At 39.3% G+C, this 22,977-nt stretch overlaps 1 protein-coding gene across 2 annotated transcripts in view; it reads left to right on the plus strand.

Annotated features, from left to right (window-relative positions):
- Positions 1 to 1,038: 1,038 nt before the first annotated feature.
- CLTC (clathrin heavy chain) overlaps positions 1,039 to 22,977 on the plus strand; it is an 81,165-nt gene continuing 59,226 nt past the window's right edge. The window contains exons 1-2 of one of the 2 annotated variants that reach the window (XM_088481039.1): positions 1,039 to 1,559; positions 16,782 to 16,989. In XM_088481039.1, coding sequence (XP_088337165.1) covers positions 1,518 to 1,559; positions 16,782 to 16,989 — 250 coding nt within the window. In that variant the 5' untranslated portion in view covers positions 1,039 to 1,517. The remainder of the gene's footprint in view (positions 1,560 to 16,781; positions 16,990 to 22,977) is intronic. The other variant, XM_088481040.1, reaches the window with a different exon arrangement.

Consider the following 22,977-nt stretch of genomic DNA (forward strand, 5'->3'; position numbering starts at 1 on the left):
GAACAACATTTACTCCCATACGTTACCAGATTTTCATTCCAACCAATCAACTAGTTGGATGGTTGGACAGAAAATCTTTACGTGTGTATGGACCTTTAGATTGGTTATGTAATGCCAGAAAAAATAATAATGCTAATAATCTTATATTTAAAATTAATTGGTCTGCTTGTTTGTTTATCCAGTTATGCATTCAGACGTCCCTGCACTGATTGGGATGAAACCAACGAGGTGGTCCAGTTGGATCCTGATCGGGTTTTAGGGGGGTTAGGGTCCTGGTCGGACCTCCCGTTGGTGTACGCTGGGCAGTAATTTGACCCGGGAAGCCTGTTCTGGGCATTTCACTGGATGGATTTGGTTGAAAACATCACAGAGCTGTGGCAATTGGTCTGGGGGCCTAACTCAATAGCTTTAAGATTTAAACCCAGGCAACGCTGGCTACTTCAGCTAGTTCTTTATAAAGCCAAACACAGAAACTGGTTTATTTACAACATAGTGAATTAATGACAGCAATTATGGATAGCTCTGTTTATAGTACACTAGCATAGTAGTCAACATGTAAAAATACTTTCCAGGGTCACTGTGTCGCTGTGAATGTGCCTGATGTCGGCATTTTATACCCAATGAGCATGGAGAATAGCTATGGCACATTATGTGTTCTTCAAGAGTATCTCACGGCGCTCAATGCTTAGGAGCAATTGTGGTAAATGTATCCATTAGACAGACTAAGTTTAATTGCATAGTACCGTTTTGAAGGAAAAAAAACCTGGAAACGTCAATGGAAATTAGGTAGTGTGGTGGTTATCTAGGTTGATAGGGCCACAGTCAACGTGTAGGGCGGCCTGAGTGGCACTAGTATAAGGCATGTGTGAGTATGAGAGTGAAGTGAGTGTGCCCAGCGACACCAGCAGCAGAGTTAGCAGTGACAGGCTCAGCTCAGCAGCCACCGCCGCCGTCATGTGACCATAAAGCCAAAGTACAGAATTTCCGGAAATGACGTCACGGCAGCGAGTCGCATGATGTGGCAAAATTGGAAAAAAAAGGGAGAATAAACCCGGATGCTGTGCATAAACACCCACACATCAGCCACCTAACGCCGAGCCTGGGGCTTCCCATCTGATTAGGCCCTACATCACTTCATCGCCCGGCGGCCAGGACATAGCAGTTCCTACTAGTGATATAGCGTGGGCACCAAATAGTCTCGGTCGTACAGTGGAATCCTTCCGCCGGGCGTTGAGGGTTCGAGAGGGAGGGCGGAGGACGGGCGGTATCCGTGCGCGCGGAGGAGGCGGGGCGCAGAGTGAGGGTGAAGCTGTCGTTCCGGATTGCAGAGGCAGCTTCCCCGTTTCCGCCATTGCGGCTCCTGCCCGAGAGACAGCCCCAGCAGCCGGAAGACGCACAGCCAGGAGAGCAATTCATCTGTCCATAGTCCCCTGAGCGAGCGAGAGAGACAGCCGGCGAGAGGCCATAGACCGGTAGAAGGGAGAGAGAGAGAGACGGCAGCAACAGCAGTAACCGCCATGGCCCAGATACTACCCATCCGCTTCCAGGAGCACCTGCAGGTACCGGGGGACAGGCTGCCGCTAGTGGGGGGGACGGTCGGTCGGAGAGGGGCAGGTTGCCGGCTGTAATCTGTCATTGCATCTCCCCTGTGCTGGACAGGGGCAGTAGGCCGAGAGAATGAATTAACCTCGTATCCGTTTTCCATTCATCAACTCTTCCTCACCCCATCAGCCCCCGTCACCACATACATGTCACCCTGTCCCCCCGCCGTGTGACCTCAGGCCCGAGCAGCCATGTCACCTGCCGGCATGTGGATAGGGGAGCTGTGCCCTCCAGGTACTAAAGTCCTGGTGACTTTTGAATAAAACCTACAAAACCTGTTATAAATGGTAATCTAATCCCTGCTGGAGGTTAATGAGTAACCTTGACCTCTGCTGTATAAATACATTTTTTATTCATGTATATTTTTGCACTGATCTCCCTGAGTGCTATCTGCAGGCCGAAAGCACTTTCATTGCTTAGGTCATAAACTGAAGGCGGAAGAGATACTTGCGTGTTACTAAATAGGTGTATACAGCAGGTGTATGGGACACTTCATGCATGGACAAAAGGGAGTGTCGCTCTGACAGGCATTGTGTAATTTGGGTGCAGTGACGAATGAATGAGCATATAGTAAAGGCCAAAGATCTTCTCTAACTAGGTAATCGCCCACATGAATTGTAGTACCAGTAATGGATGTTTATCAGCCACTTTGGACAATAGTTCACATTAAATTGAATAATCAATTATAGTTATCTATGTATTAGTATGTTGACTTCACTCTTTGCAAAGTATTTTACTGTATTACATACAGCTTTATAAAATAACTTGAAAATGCAGTGTTATCAGTAGATCTAGCTAACCCACATTTCAGAAACATGCAGCAGTATCCACCAGTTCCGTCTGCTTGGGTACTTTTATATATGGGTGATCTGATCATTTTGAACTTACTGGAAAGCTTCTGTAGGTACATGCGCTTTGAATGCTGTATTTGTGACCTTTTTTTTTTTAAGCAAAATACCTTTACACTTAAAGAAAATAAGTGTCTAATGTGAGTTGTCTTCCAGCAGGACAGACAATGTGTAAATAATTGGTGTTATTAAATTGCTTTTGAGTAGAATCATGTTTTTTTTTTATCAGTGTTCTGATTGTCATTGTGTACCCTTTTTCACGTGAATGGTGATGGAATAAACTGTAGATGACCAGAATGTTCCCAGCAGCACATTGTACTGGAATGATGGGTTTGCAGAGGAGCAGTCTCGGGCTTACTACTGTGAAATACCTTTCCGACTGATGGAGATTATCAGGCCTGATTCTGAGTTGGACACGATGTCACATGCATTTGAGCGGTGTTGAGAGAGATATAGATATATATCTATTTTTTTTTTTTCACTCCCTACTGCTCATATATCCAAAGGTCATGTGCACAGTCGCAGTTGTGATTGAGACGCACAGTCTCAAAAATGTATTGGATGATGATAGGGAGGTGGCTTGGTAAACGCATGGTCCATCTTATGGGCCTGTTATGGGAGTGTTGCTGAAGTAGTTGCAAAGTCGGATGAATAATTTCTCACATTGGAGCCCATATAGTGACAGAGAATCTGCGCCTATCATTGGGCTGGCGCAACTTTCAATGGTGAGACCGAAGGTTGCATCTAAATATGCACCAAGCATTGTTGGCTACAGTGCTTGCACCTGCAGACGCATGGATATACACTAGCGAAATACTTGTAGCTGTATTTGCATAAAGTCTCAGAAGCAATACCAGCAACATATGTACACATGGATAATAATGTATCTGCAGTCTGCTTAGCACAGAGCCATGGTTTGACAGGCTGTACCAGATCATGAGCAGCAGCAAGGCTGAAATCATGATTATTACTGCCCCACTCTGATTCCAGCATGGCCCAGGGAGCTTATTGATTCAGGTCCAGTAAAACATAGTGCTCAATTTGAGCGATTTCTCCCCAAACTACTTTATTGGGGTTGCCATGGAAACCCTTTGACATCACCATGGATTCTCTCAATGAAGAACTAACCTGATCTAGGACACTCTTGCTTCCCAGCAATAAAATATCACTATTACAACTGTTCTTACAATGATGTGCTGAAGGTGACACCTGAAAGAGATACTACTGCACTCCTTAAAAAAAATACTTGTATATCAACTTGCCACTGTTAAGGAGGGGATTTAGTTAATCTATTGAAGTGGAAAACCTTCTTTAAGCCAATCAGTGTTCTTTCTGCAGCTCTGATGTTATCCTGTAATATTCTTACTGTAGCTGGAATATAAAGTTTTCTACAGTTTGATTATTTTTTTAAGTTGGTGTAATATTGTAAGCTTGAAATAATGCCCCTTCTTACATTGAATAGAGTGGAGGCTAGATCATGTTAAGAAGTCCAATTCATATTGAGTTATGTGCTGGGGTATCTAGGATGTAAGTCTACATAGCACACTAATGCTTAATATAGTTGTGGAGATATGTACATTACCTATATTTTAGTCTTTCTGTAAGTGACTCATTTACCCTTAAGTTATAGTATGTTAATACTTTACTCATTGACCACCATTTGAGGCCAGAATTTATTAATGTTGGTTTACCTTGTTGCTAAACTAAACAAGACATTTCAAGGACTTTGACAAAAGCTAAAGTAGTTTTTGGTTAAATTAATTAAATGTGGTGTTGTCTATGTGCTATTGGAATAGCGTGGGAATGCTGTTAACAGCGGCACATCGTGGCCACAGAATTGCTCATTTTAGCTCACATCTCCATAGGGGTATGCATTAAAATAAGCAAAGTTTTGCAACAGTAAGTAACGACGATCTGTTTAGCCTCACATCGCACCCTAACTTTTCATTTGTGTAGTATATTTGTTTAAACATTCTACTAAAATGCATATTTTATATGTATTAGGTTTTTTTATTAAAACTGTTGGGTGTACTTTTGTCTTGATGTCAATGGATGCTTATCATCCATGGCGCTTTAATAAATACTTCTGGCTTGTTGATTTGACTGGCTCCTGATTTTCTGCATTATTTTTTTCCACCCCTTTACCTGTAATATTTAATTTCTATAGAAATATACATTTTCTATAAGAAATAAGCATTTTTAAACTAATAGTTGGGCAGTAATATGTAGCATTTCTACCTCCAAAAGCTGTCAATGGCATACCCCTTTTAACAGTTCTGTAAAATATCACCTGCTTATTATTACTTTAAATGCAAACCCATGTCACATTGCTAAAGTAGGCTGTAGCCATCGAGCAAGATAATGGGTGACAACCAAATGTTTCCTATAAAGTTGATTGATCTATTCGCTAAATGGATCGCTAACACCCCTTTTCTACTGACTTGAAAACAACCCGGGATTTTTGTCAGTGGAAACGGCTCCACCCGAGTCCAGTCACCCAGGAATTTTTCCTGGGTACCTAGCAAAATCTTACGTGGGAGGAGCTTGAGTGAGCTGCAGTGTAAACTGGTAACCCGGATGGTCTGACCCGGGTCCCGTTTACAGCAGGTGGAGATCCGCATTCTGGCGCAAGAAGATGTCATCCATGTAAAGTGTGAATGGCGCCGATCTGGTATCAACCCGGATCAGCGCCGCTGCGAAAAAGGGGTTTGACTCTGTTTGGAACTGTGTAATATTCTACACTGAATATACAAATGCTCTCTTAATGAAATCGTAATGAAAACTATGTGAAATTATTTGCTGTTCTATGATTTCATCCACAGGCACCCTGCTACTGTTGACATAAATAAGGTTTAGTTTCTATGTGCGTTTTAAGATCACTTAAAGTGATCTGCAAAATAAAGTTTACGGAGCAAGTCTTTTAACGCTCTCTTGCTAACCTGTTCTGGGAAAAGACACATGAAACAAACAATACTATAGATGTGTTTTCCACGCTCTTTAATACATTGTGTCGTGCTAGTGCAATCTGTTGAACTGGTAGCGCATGTTAACGTATGAGAAATTGGAGGCTCTATAGTCTTAAATGCATAGTATAATGCAGTTGTGGTTATGAACATATAAGAAACTATCCATTTCTTTTTGTTAAATGCAGTTTTCAGTTGTTAGTGGCTGATAAACAACTTAACAGCGAATAACTGATTCTGTAGAATAGCACCGGAGCATGTATAGTTTCAGCAGAGATACCACTTGTTTGTATGCATTCTCTAGATTAGGAGTGGGCAATAGGCAGCCCCCAGATGTTGCAGAACTACACATCCCAGCATGCCCTGCCACAGTTTAATCTTTAGCAATCTGGCTGAACCAATTTGCAATATGTAGCACAAATTATCAAATTAGTGTATCAAATTAGTTTTCCCTATAGATTGTAACGATCTGAGTTGTTGACACTTATGAACCCATCCTTGTAACTGCACCTTTTCAAGATGGAATTAGTTATGGCATCTAAAAGGCTGGACCATGGCTCCTGAGCAAAAAATTGCTACCTTCATGACAAAACTACAGCATAGGCAGTTTGTCTTCTCCATCTTGCTACTCCTCTCCCAGCTGTCTTATGCACTGTCCTGTGTGTTAGATGATAGTGAGTGTCCCGTGGAAAGGTTGAATTTTCAAAATTAAAACCTTGTAAATCCTCAATCATGCTTAATAAATAAATGGTGCTTTGATGCGTATCCTATTGGTTCACTTTAAAGTGTCCGTGATATGTTTTTCTTTGGTCTTACTACTTAGGATGTTTAGGTTTTTTTTTTGTTTTGTTTTTTTTTAATTAATCATACTAAGTAGAGCAAGTTCCTTTCCTAGTGTTGGAATAAAAAAACTTATCTGTAGGCGTTAAATGTGAGTCTGAGGGGGCGGTTCAATTGTTTTGTGGTCTGCGATAATTAATGGGCGGCCAATGTTGCAACTCTATTGCCCTGGGTGCCCATTAATTATCGCGGTCATTGTGCCCTAGTAGACCAGTCTTAGCCGTGTAAAGCGGTTAAACCCATCTAAAGTCCTGGTTAGGTCACCCAAACTGCTGTTTGGGCATCCTAACCACGGGTTTATCGTACATTTTTGCTTGCACCCTCCTGAGGGTGTGAGCAGAAATGCCGACTGCTATCGCGCCCAAACAGAGCAACAATTGAATTGCTCAGTCGGGCGCACTAAAAAAAAAAGCCAGCTGAGAGTGTGATCTCATTGCTATACTTTAGAGCAACTCCATTTCTTAGGGAACCCTAACAGTGCATTTTATTTCCAGGTCTCCTCACAGAATCTCAAGTGAAATAATTAGTACCTCCCATGGATGTTTTATCATCAGTTAGTAATTAATACACCTGTGCCTTCAGCAAAGAGGCATAGAAAACATGCAGTGTTAGATTTCCCTGAGGACTGCAGTTGAGAAATGCTTCCTTAGGGGTAGGTTTACTAATGATTCTAAAACAGACGACGTGGTGTTACCCATAGAAACCAGTCCGATTCGGTCTATAATTTCTCTACTGCATTCTAGAAAATGATAGAAAGAATCTGGTTGCTATGGGCAATGCCACCACTTTTAATTTTTAGAAGCTTTAGAAAATCTATCCTCTAGGGGGTGATTCAATTCAGTGTGATGTTGAATAGTGCTGGGAATGAGTTTCCAGAGCTTATTCAGTTGTACTCATTGCACCCTGCACTTCAGTCGGGAAATGCAGTTTTCAGGCGCCTAAAGCTGGGTGTTTAGTTGCAGTAACCTACATACGCGCCCTAGTTAAGTTGAGAGGGTGCGAGCCGAAATCCTCTAGTCGATAACAGTGCGGTCAATTGAATAGTTCCGGGAGCCATTCCCGGCACTATTCAACATCGCACGGAGTTGAATCGCCCCCTAGAGTGCGATGTAGCCTTCATTTTTTACAGCTTGTATGAGTTGCATCAGTCCAAGCACACACCGCTGTTCAGCACAATAAGTTCAAGAGTTCCAGGTGAATATCCTGTGTTGGATATGTTCATGAAAGGAAAATAAAAAATTGAATAAGGTATATAAGTTGCATTAGAAAGTGTGCCGCACCACGTGACCACTCCCTCACATATGATGGGTGTTCCACCAATAGATCCCACTCCAATGTATCATGCAATTGATAGAAAGAAAGAACACATCTTATAAAATCACCACAAAGGTAGCACCCCTTTAGTATTGTTCTGCAATATATTCACTTGTAATGTAGGCTCATATCAGTTTAAAGAACTCAAATGTTTCATTAACAGTGTATACGCGTTATCTCTGATCTATTCAGCTGTTGCTCTGCACTTTTCCCTTCAATAACATATCCAATGGAGGGGATATTAATCTGGAACTCTTGAACATATTGTGCTGAACAGCGGTGTGCACTTGGGACTGATCCATCTCATATTTGATTGGTATTGCATTGGTAAATACCTGTGGTATGACCTAGTGCTCCGTTTATATGGCACCCTGTAGAATTCTTCATTCATTTTACTGGATCCTTTAGTCTTGGACCTTCTCATGGGATTCAGTCATTCCTAGCAAAGCTTAGATAGAAATTCCATGTATTACAACTATAGCAGAAAAAAATAAACATCTGCAAATCTCACAGTACCACTAACACCCCTCCCCCCCAAAAAAATGTACCACCTTCTTTATTGGTCAATCTATTGTTAAGTATAATTTTTGGAGGCTATGGTGGTACCACCTGGTTATGATAGCTTTCAATTGAATAACTTGTGACCCAGTATAGGTTCTCTAATTGTTTAGCGTAAATATTAGCAGAAGTGTTGTGTAGCATGTTGTCATATATTTGCAAGTGTGTGTAATGCTGGCCATAAACTGTCAGATCAAACCCGCCATCAGACACAGACCAAATAAATAACGTAAAAAGCAAGAAAAGCTTGCTGCATAGTAACCATCCCAGAAAATTAGTACGAAATGTTCATTTAGCAGCCATAGAGCATCCTAGGCAGAACCAGGACAACTGTGCGCTTGTAAGTGAAAGAAACAACAATATTTTAATTTTATTTAACAACTGTGCTCCTTTGTTTAGGTTCTAAATCAATGTGGCAATTTTTTCAGGCTATTATACCACAGGTTCTCTAACTTCGTCCTCAGGACCCCAAACAGTGCATGTTTTCCAGGTCTCCTCATAGAATGACAAGTGAAATAATTACTCTACTTGTGGATTTTTTAAAATGAGTACATGCTAGCGATCTGGAAAATGTGAACTCTGTGGGGCCCCTAGGACCGAGTTTGAGAACTATTGTATTAGACAGTTTTTTTTTTTTAGTTTTTTTTTTTGTGCATTTCTGCTTCTTGTAGTTCTCATGCTCTCGTCAACTGTTACTGCGTTATACTACACAAAGCAATATGAGTCGCTTGCTTGTTCATTCTGAATTTTCTCTGCATGCAGAAGCCACACTGCATTAACAGCTTATGGACTTCCAGTTTTAAGTGCAAGTGAGGTTTTTTTTTTTTTTTTTTTTAACTTTGGGAAATCCGTTGAGAACAATGGTTAACATCCTGTTGTTGGGTATTCAAGCTAAAGAATGCAGCCTGATCAGCAGTTATGTCCTTCCTTGCAAAAGACCATAGTGTGTCTGAATCAGCTGATCACTTTTTTTTTTTTTTTAAATAGTGTACTGAACCCTGTCAGCATATTTTCATTAATTCTTTCTTGAGCTAAAACTGTGGATTTTCCTTTTAAAAAAAAAATATATACATTTTTATTTGTTTAATATATATATTTTTTTATTTATTTATTTTCTCTTTTGTGAGTAACCCATTTGGAATGGATTATGAGCTGTGCATGGATCCTGCTTTTTATCCTCCACTGCTCTCTAGCTCACTCATGAATTAAATGGCCAAATCTGTGGGATGACAGGTGGCAGGAGTTGGCAAGATTCCATGATTTATTTGTGGATCCTGTATAATTACAAATTGTCTTAAGTATTTAAAAATACTACGGTTCAACTAGATTCAGGTGTAGTGTTTTTATTTTAGCAACCCAAAAATATCACTACTGTTGTGGTTTTTTTTTTTTTTTTCTTAAGCCTACAGGCACTATCTCGACTTTGAATACTGCCTCCGTTGACCTCTGATAATGCAAGTAAAGTTTGATAAATTGTAGCATAGGTTATGCTTACTATGGCTTCCATAGCAATGCTCCTGTGTGTAAAGTCACTATCTGTATGTACAATTAACTTTCCTTAGGGAACCGCAAGCCAATCCTTTTGCTTGGGTTCTATAAAAGTCAGTGGTGTGCCACTGCCTCCACTAGTATTGTATTGGTAGGAGTTATCCTCATAGAAGAACCCATTTATACAAGTATAGACATTATGGGTATGTTAGCTTGCTAATACATAAACGTTCTTTTAATATCCTGATTTCATAGTTTAGAAACCATATTAAGAGACAAAATGATGCATAAGATAAAAGGTCATAAAATTCTATTACTTTAGATTTGTAGATTTTTTTTTATTTATTTATTAGCAATGTTTCTTGGTAAATCTATAGCAAAATACATATATTTAAAAGAATAGCAGCACAGAACAAATTTAAAATTACAAGACGAACAAGATCACGTCAAATACCAGAATATATATATATATATATATATATATATATATATATATATATATAATTTCTTTTAACACCATACCAGCCAAGATTAAAAGTAAATTTAAGTAAATAGGTGGGGAAACGGCACAGACCAGAACCCTAGGTAACACACGATTTTCTGTCAGATTATCAGATTTTTAAAGTGTAATGAAAGATTTTTTTTTTTGAACTACAAACTATTTTTGCATATTCCCTTAATGAAAATCGTTCAGTTGACAAGTCTGACTGAACTACAAACATGAACGATAAGTGTTCATCGTTTGACTCAGAAAGTTAATGATTTTTTCAAACTATTATCGTTAAACGATATCGTTTAACGATAATCGTTCAAAAAATCGGTCTGAGTATGCAGCTTTAAAAATAACTGAGGGTAATTTCAACATTGCAAGTAAATTCTATAACTTAAATATTCTAGGAAAAGGTTTGGTTGCTTAGCAAATTTGGTGACCTTTCAAAATCCACTAATTTAATGTTTAAAAAAAAATAAAAATAATAATTTTTAATTTTTCAATAAGGTTAAGAAAAATATAGAAATGACATGGGAAAATATACATCAATAAGGAGTGTGTGAGCAGAAATCGGAAATAAATAGTCTCTGGGCTAGTTGCAGGAATTAATTGAATAGCTCCTGGGCACTTGGAAGCTAAATTTCTGTAATGAATTGCCCCCAAATTGTATGGAGAATGTATCAGACAAATCAATCTAAGCATCAACATTCGTAACAAACATATGTTACAGGGGGAGGGAAAAAGGGGGGGATAAGGAAAGAGTAAATGGGAGGCAAGGAGATGTGATAACAGAAAATAAGTAGGCAACCAATCTGTGTATTTACCAGTGCCAACTTCTCGTGTCAAAAACAAACAATCAGAGCTTAGAGGTGTTTTTAGAAGACCTACCACAAGCCACCTGGAAACACAGCCGCAAAATCAGTCTATTGTGAGGAAATGTCTAACTGACGATATAGAAACCATTCAGTGGATTCAAATCAAATATGTGTGTATATGTATATGTGTGTGCCTGAGTTGCGATGTCCGAATGGGTGATATACGAGGGTGGTTTAATAAATAAGGTAACAAGACCTCATTGCGAAAATTAATTTAAACTCGTACAATCTATAGTATGACCTTGGTACAGATTTTTTCCATATAGTCCCCATACTTGTCTAAGCATTTGTTCCAATGGTGCACCAAAGCATCTATCCTAGCAAATAAGAAATCTCTGTCAAGCGTCTGAAGCCAGGAGATGTCGGCTTGCTGAGCTTCACCGTCTGTTGCGAATGGCCTTCCACGCAGGTGCTTCAATGGTCCAAAGAGATGGTAATCACTCAGTGCCAGGTCAGGGCTGTAGGGAGGATGGTCCAGTACCTCCCAATGATAGCACCGTAACAACTCACCCGTTCAGTTGGCTGAGTGTTATCGTGCAGCAATACGAAGCCTGTTCAAGGCAACCCAGATTGTTTTTGACGAGTTGCTCTCTGCAACCGGCTCAATGTGTTACAATAGCGGACAGCATTCACAGTATCTCCCTTGGTGAGGAAATCCAACAAGAAGCACGCCCTTGTTGTCCCAAAATACGGTTGCTATGACCTTCTTTTCTGGTGGAGTTGTTTTGAATTTCTTTGACGGTGGGTGTGATGCTGTTTCCATGTCATGGATGCTCGCTTCATCTACAGCAGTGTTGGCTAACCTTGACACTCCAGCTGTTGTGGAACTATATATCCCAGCTTGCCCTGCCACAGTTTTAGCATGCCCTAATAGCAGAACTGTAGCTGTGCATGCGGGGTTATGTAGTTCCATAACAGCTGGAGTGTCAAGGTTAGCCAACACTGGTCTACAGCATCACATGATGCACCCATTTTTCATTGCCTGTAACAATACACTGCAGGAATTGCGCTCCCTCCTCATGGTACCGTGTCAAGTGCATGAGAGAAATCCCATCCTATTGGTTTTGTGAACTTCTGTGAGTTGCTTCAGTACCCAGCTTGAACACTTTTTTTTTTTTTTTTTTTTTCACTGTACCCCAGTTGCTCATGAACAATGTTGTGCACAGTACCCACTGAGATGTTCCGTTCGTTAGCAATATCACTAACTCTAATGCGTCTGTTTTTCTGAATCGGAACTTCAGTGCGGCTCAAATTGTCATCTGTGGTGGACGTGCTTGGCTGGATCACTGCTGATTTTGAACGTCTGTCTTGCCATTATCAATGTCAGTGCACCAAACACAAACCTGTTTCCGTGACACAATGTTATTACCTTACACCTTAATAAGTTGGCGATGAATTTCAGTTGGTGATGTGCCCTTTAGACCCAAAAATCTGATTGCACTACGCACCTCAATGTTTGACCACATTTCTGCCAGCCCCTCCATCTTGCAACTGATGTTAGGACAGTATGACTGATATGAGGCGCAGTCTAATGGCTGGGAGGGTGGTCTGTCTGCTCTGGCCCGGCGGGAAAATAGAATGAAATAGAGAACATTACACACACGAGAGGCCTTGTTACCTTACTTATTGAACCACCCTCGTATACACCCAATTTCCTGTGAAAACTTAAGAATTTCTTTTTCAATATCTGGTAATGTAGCCTTCCTATCACAATAGTCATTGTAATAACATCAGTTTGACAGCATGTAAAAACAGAATGGAGCGGGTAGTCCAGTTAAGTAAAATTACCTTTTTGCCACCGTAACAATTATAGTGAGCAGTTTAACAATGTAGCGCTTTTTCGGGCCTAAATTCCAGTTGGCAAAGTTGGAACCTAAAAGAGCAAAAGGATCCTTTGCCAGTTTCAGGGAGAAAATGACATTAATAAAATGTGACCTTGTTCCACAATTTCCTAATGTTACCGCAATCCCAGAAATTGTGATTAAAAAAAAAGTAACATTGTACTGGGACACTCATCTGACTCTACCAATACCATATGTCTCCGCAGGCTCTGTGATATACAGTATATTTGCCCTATTAATAACACGAAAATGTTCCTCTTGAAGCGTTCCAGGGTAATATGAGGCGAGGAAATATGGGGAGCAGGGCCATTGTGTGTATAAAGTGGCAAATTTGCAAATAAAATAAAAAGTGCATGTAAGGGAGACCATAAGTTTCTCTCAAAGCCTGAAATGACAATAAACCGCCATTCTTGCGGTGATCTTGCTGCCAAGCCATTCAGTCAAAATCTTTTTTTTTTTTTTTTGTTCACACCCCCCTGAAAAGGTAGGGACATTTTTTATTTTAAGAAAAAAATGTTGAGACAGTGCAGAACCTCTGATAAAGCCTTCCCAATTAATAATCATGCCCTCGGCAGGGGCTTAAGTAGCATAATTTTTCCAATAGACATGTCAGTTTCCAGGTGAATTTTTCTAAAAAGCTCAATAATGGGGTAAATGTGGGACAGGTATGTGGAGGTGGTGTATTGATGGGGGAGGAGTTTTGAACTTGCAGATGAGCGCTATAAGCGTTTATACCAACTTTATTCAAACTTGAATGAAAACATTGAAAACTACTCTATAGACAATTTTCTGTACCAAAAAGGTTGGAAAGACTTTAATTATTTAATTTGATGAAAAACTCTTTCTTCCTATGATTTGTTTAACCATTATTAAAATTGCAAAAAGCAGCCATTTAACATCGCTCACCTACAAAAGTATGTATCATTAAAGTAGTCAAAATTGCTGAAAAATATCAGTCTTGGATGCATGTTGAAAATTTCGTGATGCAAAAGGTGTAAAAAGCTCCATTTCTAATTAAGGGCTCGATTCAATTCAACGCGAATTGAATATCGCTGTGAAGGAGCTATTCAATTCAGCGCGCTGTTATGTCAGAGAATGCTCGTTCTCGCACCTTAAACATGGTGTTTATCCGCGAGAACCGGTATAGATGGTATGTATGTGTGTGCGTGTGTATGTATGTAAGTTTGTTGCCTATTGGGAGAGCCGGACCTCTTGCTATTATATAAAACAGCCATGGCCAAAAGTTTTGAGAATGGCACAAGTATTGGTTTTCACAGTCTGCTGCTTCAGCAATTTTCATATACTCCAGAATGTCATGAAGAGTGATCAGATGAATTGCCTTTAATTGCAAAGTCTCTCCTTTGCCATGACAATGAACTTAATCACAAAAACATTTCCACTGCATTTCAGCCCTGCCACAAAAGGACCAGCTGACATGTCAGTGATTCTCTCGTTAACACAGGTGAGTGTGTTGACGAGGACAAGTCTGGAGATCACTCTGTCTTTCTGATTGAGTTAGAATAACAGACTGGAAGTTTTAAAAGGAAGGTGGAGCTTTAAATCATTGTTCTTCCTCTGTTAACCATGGTTACCTGCAAGGAAACACGTGCAGTATCATTGCGTTGCACAAAAAGGGCTTTACAGGCAAGGATATTGCTGCTAGTAAGATTGCACCTAAATCAACCATTTATCGGATCATCAAGGAGAGAGGTTTAACAGTTGTGAAGAAGGCTTCAGGGCGCCCAAGAACGTCCAGCAAGCACACCAGGACCATCTCCTAAAGTTGATTCCGCTGCGGGATCGGGACACCACCAGTGCAGAGCTTGCTCAGGAATGGCAGCAGGCAGGTGTGAGTGCATGTTCGCGCACAGTGAGGCGAAGACTTTTGGAGGATGGCCTGGTGTCAAGAAAGGCAGCAAAGAAGCCACTTCTATCCAGGGAAACATCAGGGACAGACTGATAATCTGCAAAAGGTACAGAGATTGGACTGCTGAGGACTTGGGTAAAGTTATTTTCTCTGAATCCCCTTTCAGATTGTTTGGGGCATCTGAAAAACCGCTTGTCTGCAGAAGGAAAGGTGAGCGCTACCATCAGTCCTGTGTCATGCCAACAGCAAAGCATCCTGAGACCATTCATGTGTGGGGTTGCTTCTCAGCCAAGGCAGTGGGCTCATTCACAATTTTTCCTAAGAACAGAGCCATGAATAAAGAATGGCACCAAAACATCCTCCAAGAACAACTAACAGTTTGGCGATGAACAATGCCTTTTCCAGCATGATGGATGGAGCACCTTGCCATAAGGCAAAAGTGATAACTAAGTGGCTCGGGGAACAAAACATCGAAATATTGGGTCCATGGCCAGGAAACTCCCAAAACCTTAATCCCATTGAGAACTTGTGGTCAGTCCTCAAGGAGTGGGTGGACAGACCCCCCCCTCCCCCCTTACAAATTCTGACAAACTCCAAGCATTGATTAGGTAAGAATGGGCTTCCATCGGTCAGTATGTGGGCCAGAAGTTGATTGACAGCATGCCAGGGCGAATTGCAGAGGTCTTGAAAAAGAAGGGTCAACACTGCATATATTGACTATCTGCATAAACTTAATGTAGTTGTCAATAAAAGCCTTTGACACTTATGAAATGCTTGTAATTTTACGTCAGCATACCATAGTAACATCTGACAAAAAGGTCTAAAAACACTGAAGCAGCAAACTGCTGCTTCAGTGTTTAGTAGGGATGTGCAGGCTCGGATTAGTTCTGATTTTCCCGCCAAAAATCGGGTCTGAGGCAAAGCATCATCTTTCATGGACTTTTGTCCAGGAATATCTGTCCATGAAAGATGACGTTTTGTCTCTTTGAGACCCAATTTTTGGCGGGAAAAAGAAATCCGAATTTGGCGGGAAAATCCAAACTAATCTGAGCTTGCACATCTCTAGTGTTTACTTGTCCTTCAGTGATTACTTGTGTCATTCTCAACTTTTGCCGTGTATGTATATGTATGTATGTGTGTATATATATATATATATTATTATTATTATAATAGTGTGTGTGTGTGTGTGTATATACAATATGTGCACACACTCAAATTTTCATATCCAAACACTACTTACTTCACAGTGACTGCTTATTCTCCCTGCTGGGCTTTACAGAGAAGTGTTACTGTTCTTCCCTGAGACCCTTTGTTTGCTCCCTCACCTGTTTCTTATTTTTAACAGGCAATTTTGTATTGCATTATCAGACATGCATTTGTTAGGACCAGTCTCCAAAGTGTGTGGCCCAGTATGACATCCTGGGGATTGGTCTCCCCTAAACCAATTGATTTTTTGGGGGCAAGCTATAAAGGAGATGGTTGGTCAGAGTGACAGATTATTTATTAATTTTCAGACAGTCCCAAGTGCAGTTTATATCCAACAACTTTTTAAACGTCAGGAGCATGTGACCCATTTTTCTTGTGTAATCTGGTATGCTGCAGGTTTATGTTAAAAATACAGTAGTTGTGCATCTTCACTGATCAGTGGAGAGGTGAATGAATGAAAATGTTAAACAGACACACCCTTTCATTTAATATCATACAAGTGCAGAAGGTCTACAACAGAATTTGTGGGTGTGGTAGTTGGTAGTATAGAAAATAATGCTTACAATCTAAATCTCTAATGACTTCTTTTTGGATGTACTTGTTCTTAAACCTAAATCTGATAGGTATCTTTTTTTTTTTTTCCCCTTGAAGTTAATAAAAGTATTGACATGACATCCCACACTTTTCCCTGCCATCTTGTTTACCTAATATGTAACAAATCTATAGTGGTTTCATCCCTAAAACAATTTAATTTATGTAGCTATGTACTTTGTAGTAGTTTATACTAAAGAGTTTAGGTCCTCATGTCCTTCATAATTTTAGGCAAGCACTTTAATAAGATAACCAGCACATGGCTCTTAATGTTTTTCTTTCTTTTTTTTCCCCTCAGCTCCAAAATCTGGGTATTAACCCCGCTAACATCGGCTTCAGCACCCTAACCATGGAGTCTGACAAGTTCATCTGCATCAGAGAGAAGGTTGGAGAGCAAGCTCAAGTGGTGATCATTGACCTGAATGACCCCACCAATCCTATCCGTAGGCCCATTTCAGCTGATAATGCAATCATGAATCCAGCAAGTAAAGTCATAGCTTTAAAAGGTATATTTCTCATTATGACTTGCCATTCTGTCTTGAAAAGCCATACTACTGTTGTTGACTGAATGTTGCAAACTATAGATAATAATGTCCTGCCCTATTCAAATAAATAAGTGTGTGTGTGTGTTAGCTCCTGCTACTTTCTGAGGTTTCAAGTGCAAATAATCTGAAGCACTTCTTGTCCCTGAAAGATAAAAATAACAATGCTTTACAGTACAGTCTTGCTAATATTTGATTCAATTGCTTAGTTTTTAAAGCTTTAAAAAAAGCTTAAGGCCTGTATTCAATTTGAAGTGTTAAGTCTGGATCTGCGTTAAGTTACCGCTGATGACGTTATTATCGCCTGTTTTGGCTTTACCCCGTATTCAATTTGAAAGACTTTCCGCCTAGGCGGAAAGTCAATGCAATGTAATAGGCGGTAAAGTGTCGCCTATGAATGGCAGGTGGAAAAAAGTGTAGAATTGGGGTTTTGGGGTGCAAAGTTTCGGGAACCCCTGTGCACCCTTCAGACAGTCCCCCAAAGGTAATCTGTGTCAAAAAAAAACAAAAAACTTAAGGACACCCCAAAAATTTACTTTGAAAAAGGGGGCGAAAAAATAAATATTGGGGTACAAACTTAAAAACTAGCGAACTTGACTCTGGAGGGTCCCCAAGAATGCCCCAAGTTTTTTTTTGATTGCAGGTGTTTGTGCCAGGTGGATTTTTCATGATTTTTCAGCTTCACTTTAGCAACTTTTAAATATGCTGACCCCCATTTTCAAGTACCCCAAATTTGCTGGGATAAGTTATTTTCTGGAAAAAATACTCCTAAATACTATTCTGCATCAGGTATAGAAAAACGCTATTTAGCAGCTATTGAGCCCATTTAAAAACACCAAATACCTTCAGCAAGCCAAATCGGGGGGGTACCATAGTGAACCCCCATGTCAGAGCATCATTTGGGGGGTGACAGGCTGATTTCCCCAAAAATGACAGTACTTTCCGCTTGTTACAGTATCGCCTGGTGCTGTTTACGCGTACTTTCAAATTGAATACGGGGTAAAGCGTGCACACGCGTGATACTTTAACGCCTACAAAACAGGTGAAGTCGGCGTTAAGTCCGGGCCGCGTTAAGTTAACACGACTCGGCTCCAATTGAATACGGCCTAAGTATAGTGTAAGTTTCTTTTAAATTACCTGCCATTTATTGCTATCTTCTCTATGTAGGAACATAGCAGAGTTTATAATGCTCACTTTAGTTTTGCCCTAAAAAAGAAATCTACATGCCAAGTTATTAGTCTTCTCTCATTTTGTTCTGCTGGGTACTTTTCTCTGCATTTTCTGTGACAAACTAAATGTACGCAGGGAAAACAGGTTCTCTACTGGCTATTTTGGTATAAGATCAGAATGGTTATTGTTTGGTTACAACTAGCTAATATAGTCATATTTTATTATTAAGCCTTTCTCTCTTCAAAACACTGTCTAAAGCTGGCCATACAGCAGACCAACTTTCCTCCAACCATCCAACTAGTCGGAATGAAAATCCAGTTGCTCCCAAACACCAGAAAACACGAAAAAGGTAATTCAGGAAAGTTGGTTAAATCTGTTTGATTTGAAAAAGAACTTGTCTGAACAACAGCTTTCGTTCAAACAGACTTAACCAACTTTCCTGAATGACCTTTGTCATTTGCTCCCATACATTACTGGATTTTCATTCCAACCAACTAGTTGGAGGAAAGTTGGTCTGGTGTATGGCCAGCTTCAGTAGTCGTGTGGTTCCACATCTGCCAGAGCTGAGTTGCACTGTGCTCACTGGAAAACGTGCTTGTGTTAAAGCTGGCCAATACACCAGACCAACTTTCCTCCAACTAGTTGGTTGGAATGAAAATTCAGTAATGCATAGGAGCAAATGACAATCAGCCATTTGCTCCAAAACACCAGAAAACATGAAAAAAAGATCATTCAGGAATGTTGGTTAAATGTTTGATTTAAAAAAACTTGTATGAACAACACCTTTCGTCTGTTTTCCAGTGTTTGGGAACAAATGGCTGATTGTCATTTCCTCTCATACATTACCAGATTTTCATTCCAACCAACCAATTGGAGGAAAGTTGGTCTGGTGTATGGGTAGCTTTAGTCAAACTCCATTATAAGATAGCAGTTTTCACAGACACAAGTTGGACAAAAATCAAATAAGTGGTTACTGTGATCCTTTAGGCCAGAGGTTCCCAATTATGGTCCTCAAGGCTCCCCAACAGTTCAGGTCTTAAGCTGCATACACACACAACGATTTAGTTAATAAACTATTTTAGTAAACAATTTTCTCCCTTGAAAAAATTAACCAAAATCGTTTACTAAAGTTGTTCATTTACTATGTTCATTTAAATGTAATGAACAATTTTTTAGAACTACAAACTATTTTTGCATAGTCCCTTACTGAAAATCGTTGAGTTGACAAGTCTGACTAAACTACAAACTATAAACGTGAATGCGCATGAACGATAGTCGTTCATCATTTGACTCAGAAAGTGAATGATTTTTTCAAACGATTATCGTTAAACAATATCGTTTAACGATAATCGTTCAAAAAATCGTTGTGTGTGTATGCAGCTTTAGAGATATCCATGGTTGAGCACAGGTGATTTAATTAGTACCTCAGTCAGTTTGATTTAACCACCTGTGCTTAACCATGGATATCTTCAAAACCTGACCTGTTGGAGAGCCTTGAGGACCGCGTTTTGGAACCTCTGCTTTAGGCACTTGTGGAAACTGCTGTGATGTCTATTATTTTAAGCTTTCTCCTATGAGTTGAGTTTGAAACACTGGCGAATGTTGTCACTATGATTTTATACCCTAAAGTAGCACCAATGCCATGCTGTTACTAATATATCAAGGGCTTCATTTTATAATGTTATTTGTTTAGCTTTTTTGGTAATACATTATTTTTAGAAATTTTTGTGGAGCTGATTGTGCTCTATTTTTGTGAAAACCACTACTGTCACTCAGTTAACTCGGTTATCTCAATATTTTGTTATTCTGCAACATTGAGAGGATTTAGCATCAAAGACTTTAAAAATATTTGAAGAAACAAAATGCTAATGTGTTTGTATTCACTGTTAGTTATTGAATTGCAGTGTTTTTGTTTGTTTTCTTTTTTTTTTTTTTTTTTTTTTCTAGTTTTTATTTTCTTTCTGGCAGTGATTACATTTTGATATTTTTAATGTTGCATTACTCTTTTGTTGTTTGTCACATTTTTAATGCTTCTTGTGTGTATGCAGATGGTGAGTTATTTCAAATTAGATTATATAAGTCATTATCCTGTTTATATATAAGCCTGTGTTTCTGTATGATTAATTTTGTTTCACGGTACTCAACAATAGATGTAGGTGTAAAAAAGTATTGATTCCTCACTAAACTGATGCTGGTGTAACTTCCCTAGATGTCAGTATAAATTTATGTTCTCTGACTGACTGGTTCTGAATTCCCTTTAGTAATATGAGCTGGTCAACTAAACATTTAGCGTAGTAACTGCTTTCAGTACTGCATGTAAAGACAGCATCATTTTGATATCTGTAGTATTTTCCTTCATACAATAAACAAGATCTGAAACATTTAGGCTTTTTATTAGCAGGACTGTGGCTTTTACAATGTCTAATTCTTAATGTTTCCCTTGTGCTTTACATTCTCCCCTCTTGTGCTTTACATATTGTTTGGAATATAACCATAAATATTATGGCTATTGTTCAAACACCTCCTCCTCTACTTTTACGAAGGCAAAGAAATACATGAGCACTTCAGTTTTACCAGGAACTGGTGTAATAATGTTGGCAGCAAAGTTTTATGGATCACCTGCTACTTCCCCTTTGTCAGTGTTTTAGATGTCAAATGCTAGACTAGATAAACAATGTATCCGTTATTCTTTTGGTTCCTTAAGGGCTCATACACATCAGCCTGAAAAAACCCACCTGTTAAAAGCATAGACAACCTTTTCATCTGTCCTCCCTTTTAACAGAGCATTTGAATCGTGTTCTCAAAGCTTCCCTGCACCTTAGTGTACTTCATGGGACCCTATTTATATTGTACTGAGCATTACACTTCACTGCAGGCAGAGTGGAAATTGAAGCTAAGCGAGTACTTGTCAGAATCTAGATCTGCTCAGATCTATTTGTGCCATATATTTATTTTTTATTATTGGTACTAAAGTGCATTCATTAGGCTTTAAGAACACACGTTAAATGCATACAATGAATGCCTCTGTGTACAAGTCCTAAAGGCCAGAAAAACGTTTCTTTGCTCAATTGTGTATTACAGAGGATGAATATGTAGATTTTATTTATTTTTTTTAATTGGCTTTTGTTTATTTTGAGCAATCACTGGAGTTTTGTTTCTCTCCATTATTTTTGATTCATTTTAGCCTGACCATGTTCCAGTTACGTCAAAGTAAACCCCAGAGTCCCTATATTCGACTATGCCATACTCCTTGTGGTCTTATGAGAGTTTTATCGTGTAATAATAGTGGCAGTGGCTCTTTGTAAGATGATGATGTAATGGGTCACAGAAAATAGTCTCTAGGTAAAACAGTCATTGCAAAACAGACTTGCGATATGCTAGCTCAACATAATGCAGTATTGGGCAACTGGCCTGATAGCCCAGCAAGCCCCAGGGAAGAAACTATAGTGCTAGAAAATAATCTGATTGAAATTGTTCAAACCTTTCTAGAGTGTTTTGGAAGATGACCATTATGAGGCTGCATATACTCAATCATGTTGCTTAGGCCTCCATTGCACCTGAAGTGATTTGAACGCCAGACCACTGGTGTGCTGTCAAATTGTACATTAATCCTGTTATTCGTATGTTAGCAGTCCACTAGTCTTCCATACTTTATGGTGATGCCAAAAGCTCAGGTCCGAACAGTTTAGCTTCTGCCAGGTTAGCAAGTACTTAAAATATAGTAGGTTTTAACACATTAAAGATGATATCTCCTTGAAAATAACAATGCATTTAAATGATTTGCTAAAACTAAACTAAGATCCCAGTTCGGGTCTTAAAGTATTTTTTTTATATATATTCCTGTAGTCAGGAATGCCATATATGAAGAAGTATGTTCTTTTTATGAACAAACCAATGCTTTGAGACTCTTGGCACCACAGCACCAAATGTTTGTTTGAGATACGGGACTTCTATTCAAACTTTTATTTTGAGTGCATAATTGTATAAAAAGCATAGATACAGAAAAATATGCAGAGAAACACAAATAAAACCATTCTCTTATCCCAGTCAGGGAGGAAAGCTAGCACAGTGAAACAAATGAAATGTCAATTGTTCTGTGGAGTATAATTACAACAAAAATGTAGCATCTCTAAATGTAACCCTGCTCACTCATTTTAATAGTCCTGCAAAAATAAAATCAAATGTTTCCACCAAATTCCCCTGACCTAGCCTTCTCTTACCATTAGATTGTGCCATCTTATGCAGGTGCAGCCATCATGGTCTGCAGATCCATGCGCTTACCCATAAAAACAAGTGCATTTGCTTCAAAGTAGGCATGTGATGTCACAGTATACCATTTGCATTGTGGGATTGCACTTTTGCATGTTTGTAAATGGCTCTTAATGTCTTTTGTACACTTCTGGTTATTTTGCCTTTTTTTCTGGTGTTTCTATATATCTGTTTACTTTGGCGATTCTGTAAGTGTTCATTGTCTTGGAAAAGAACTCAAATGTACAGGTTTTTTTTTTTTTTTTTTTTTAACAATAGTTTGTATGCTTTCTTTCCTTTTGTAAGTGCTGCTGAACCAAGTTATTTGCAGTCACTATTTGGGAGTGCTGTTGCTGCTTACAGTACATTTTATATTCAGCTCCCAAACTTATAAATTTATATCATTGCTTAAAAATCTGCAGGATTACAAGACAAACAGCTATATAGCAATGTAAAATCCCTTTGATGTATCTACCTACACTGTAGAATTTGCCACTACTGTATTTTTATAGGAGAGTGCCACAATATTAAAAT

The sequence above is a fragment of the Taudactylus pleione genome, unplaced genomic scaffold (assembly GCF_031769625.1).
Source record: "Taudactylus pleione unplaced genomic scaffold, aTauple2 ptg000260l, whole genome shotgun sequence".
NCBI lineage: Eukaryota > Metazoa > Chordata > Amphibia > Anura > Myobatrachidae > Taudactylus > Taudactylus pleione.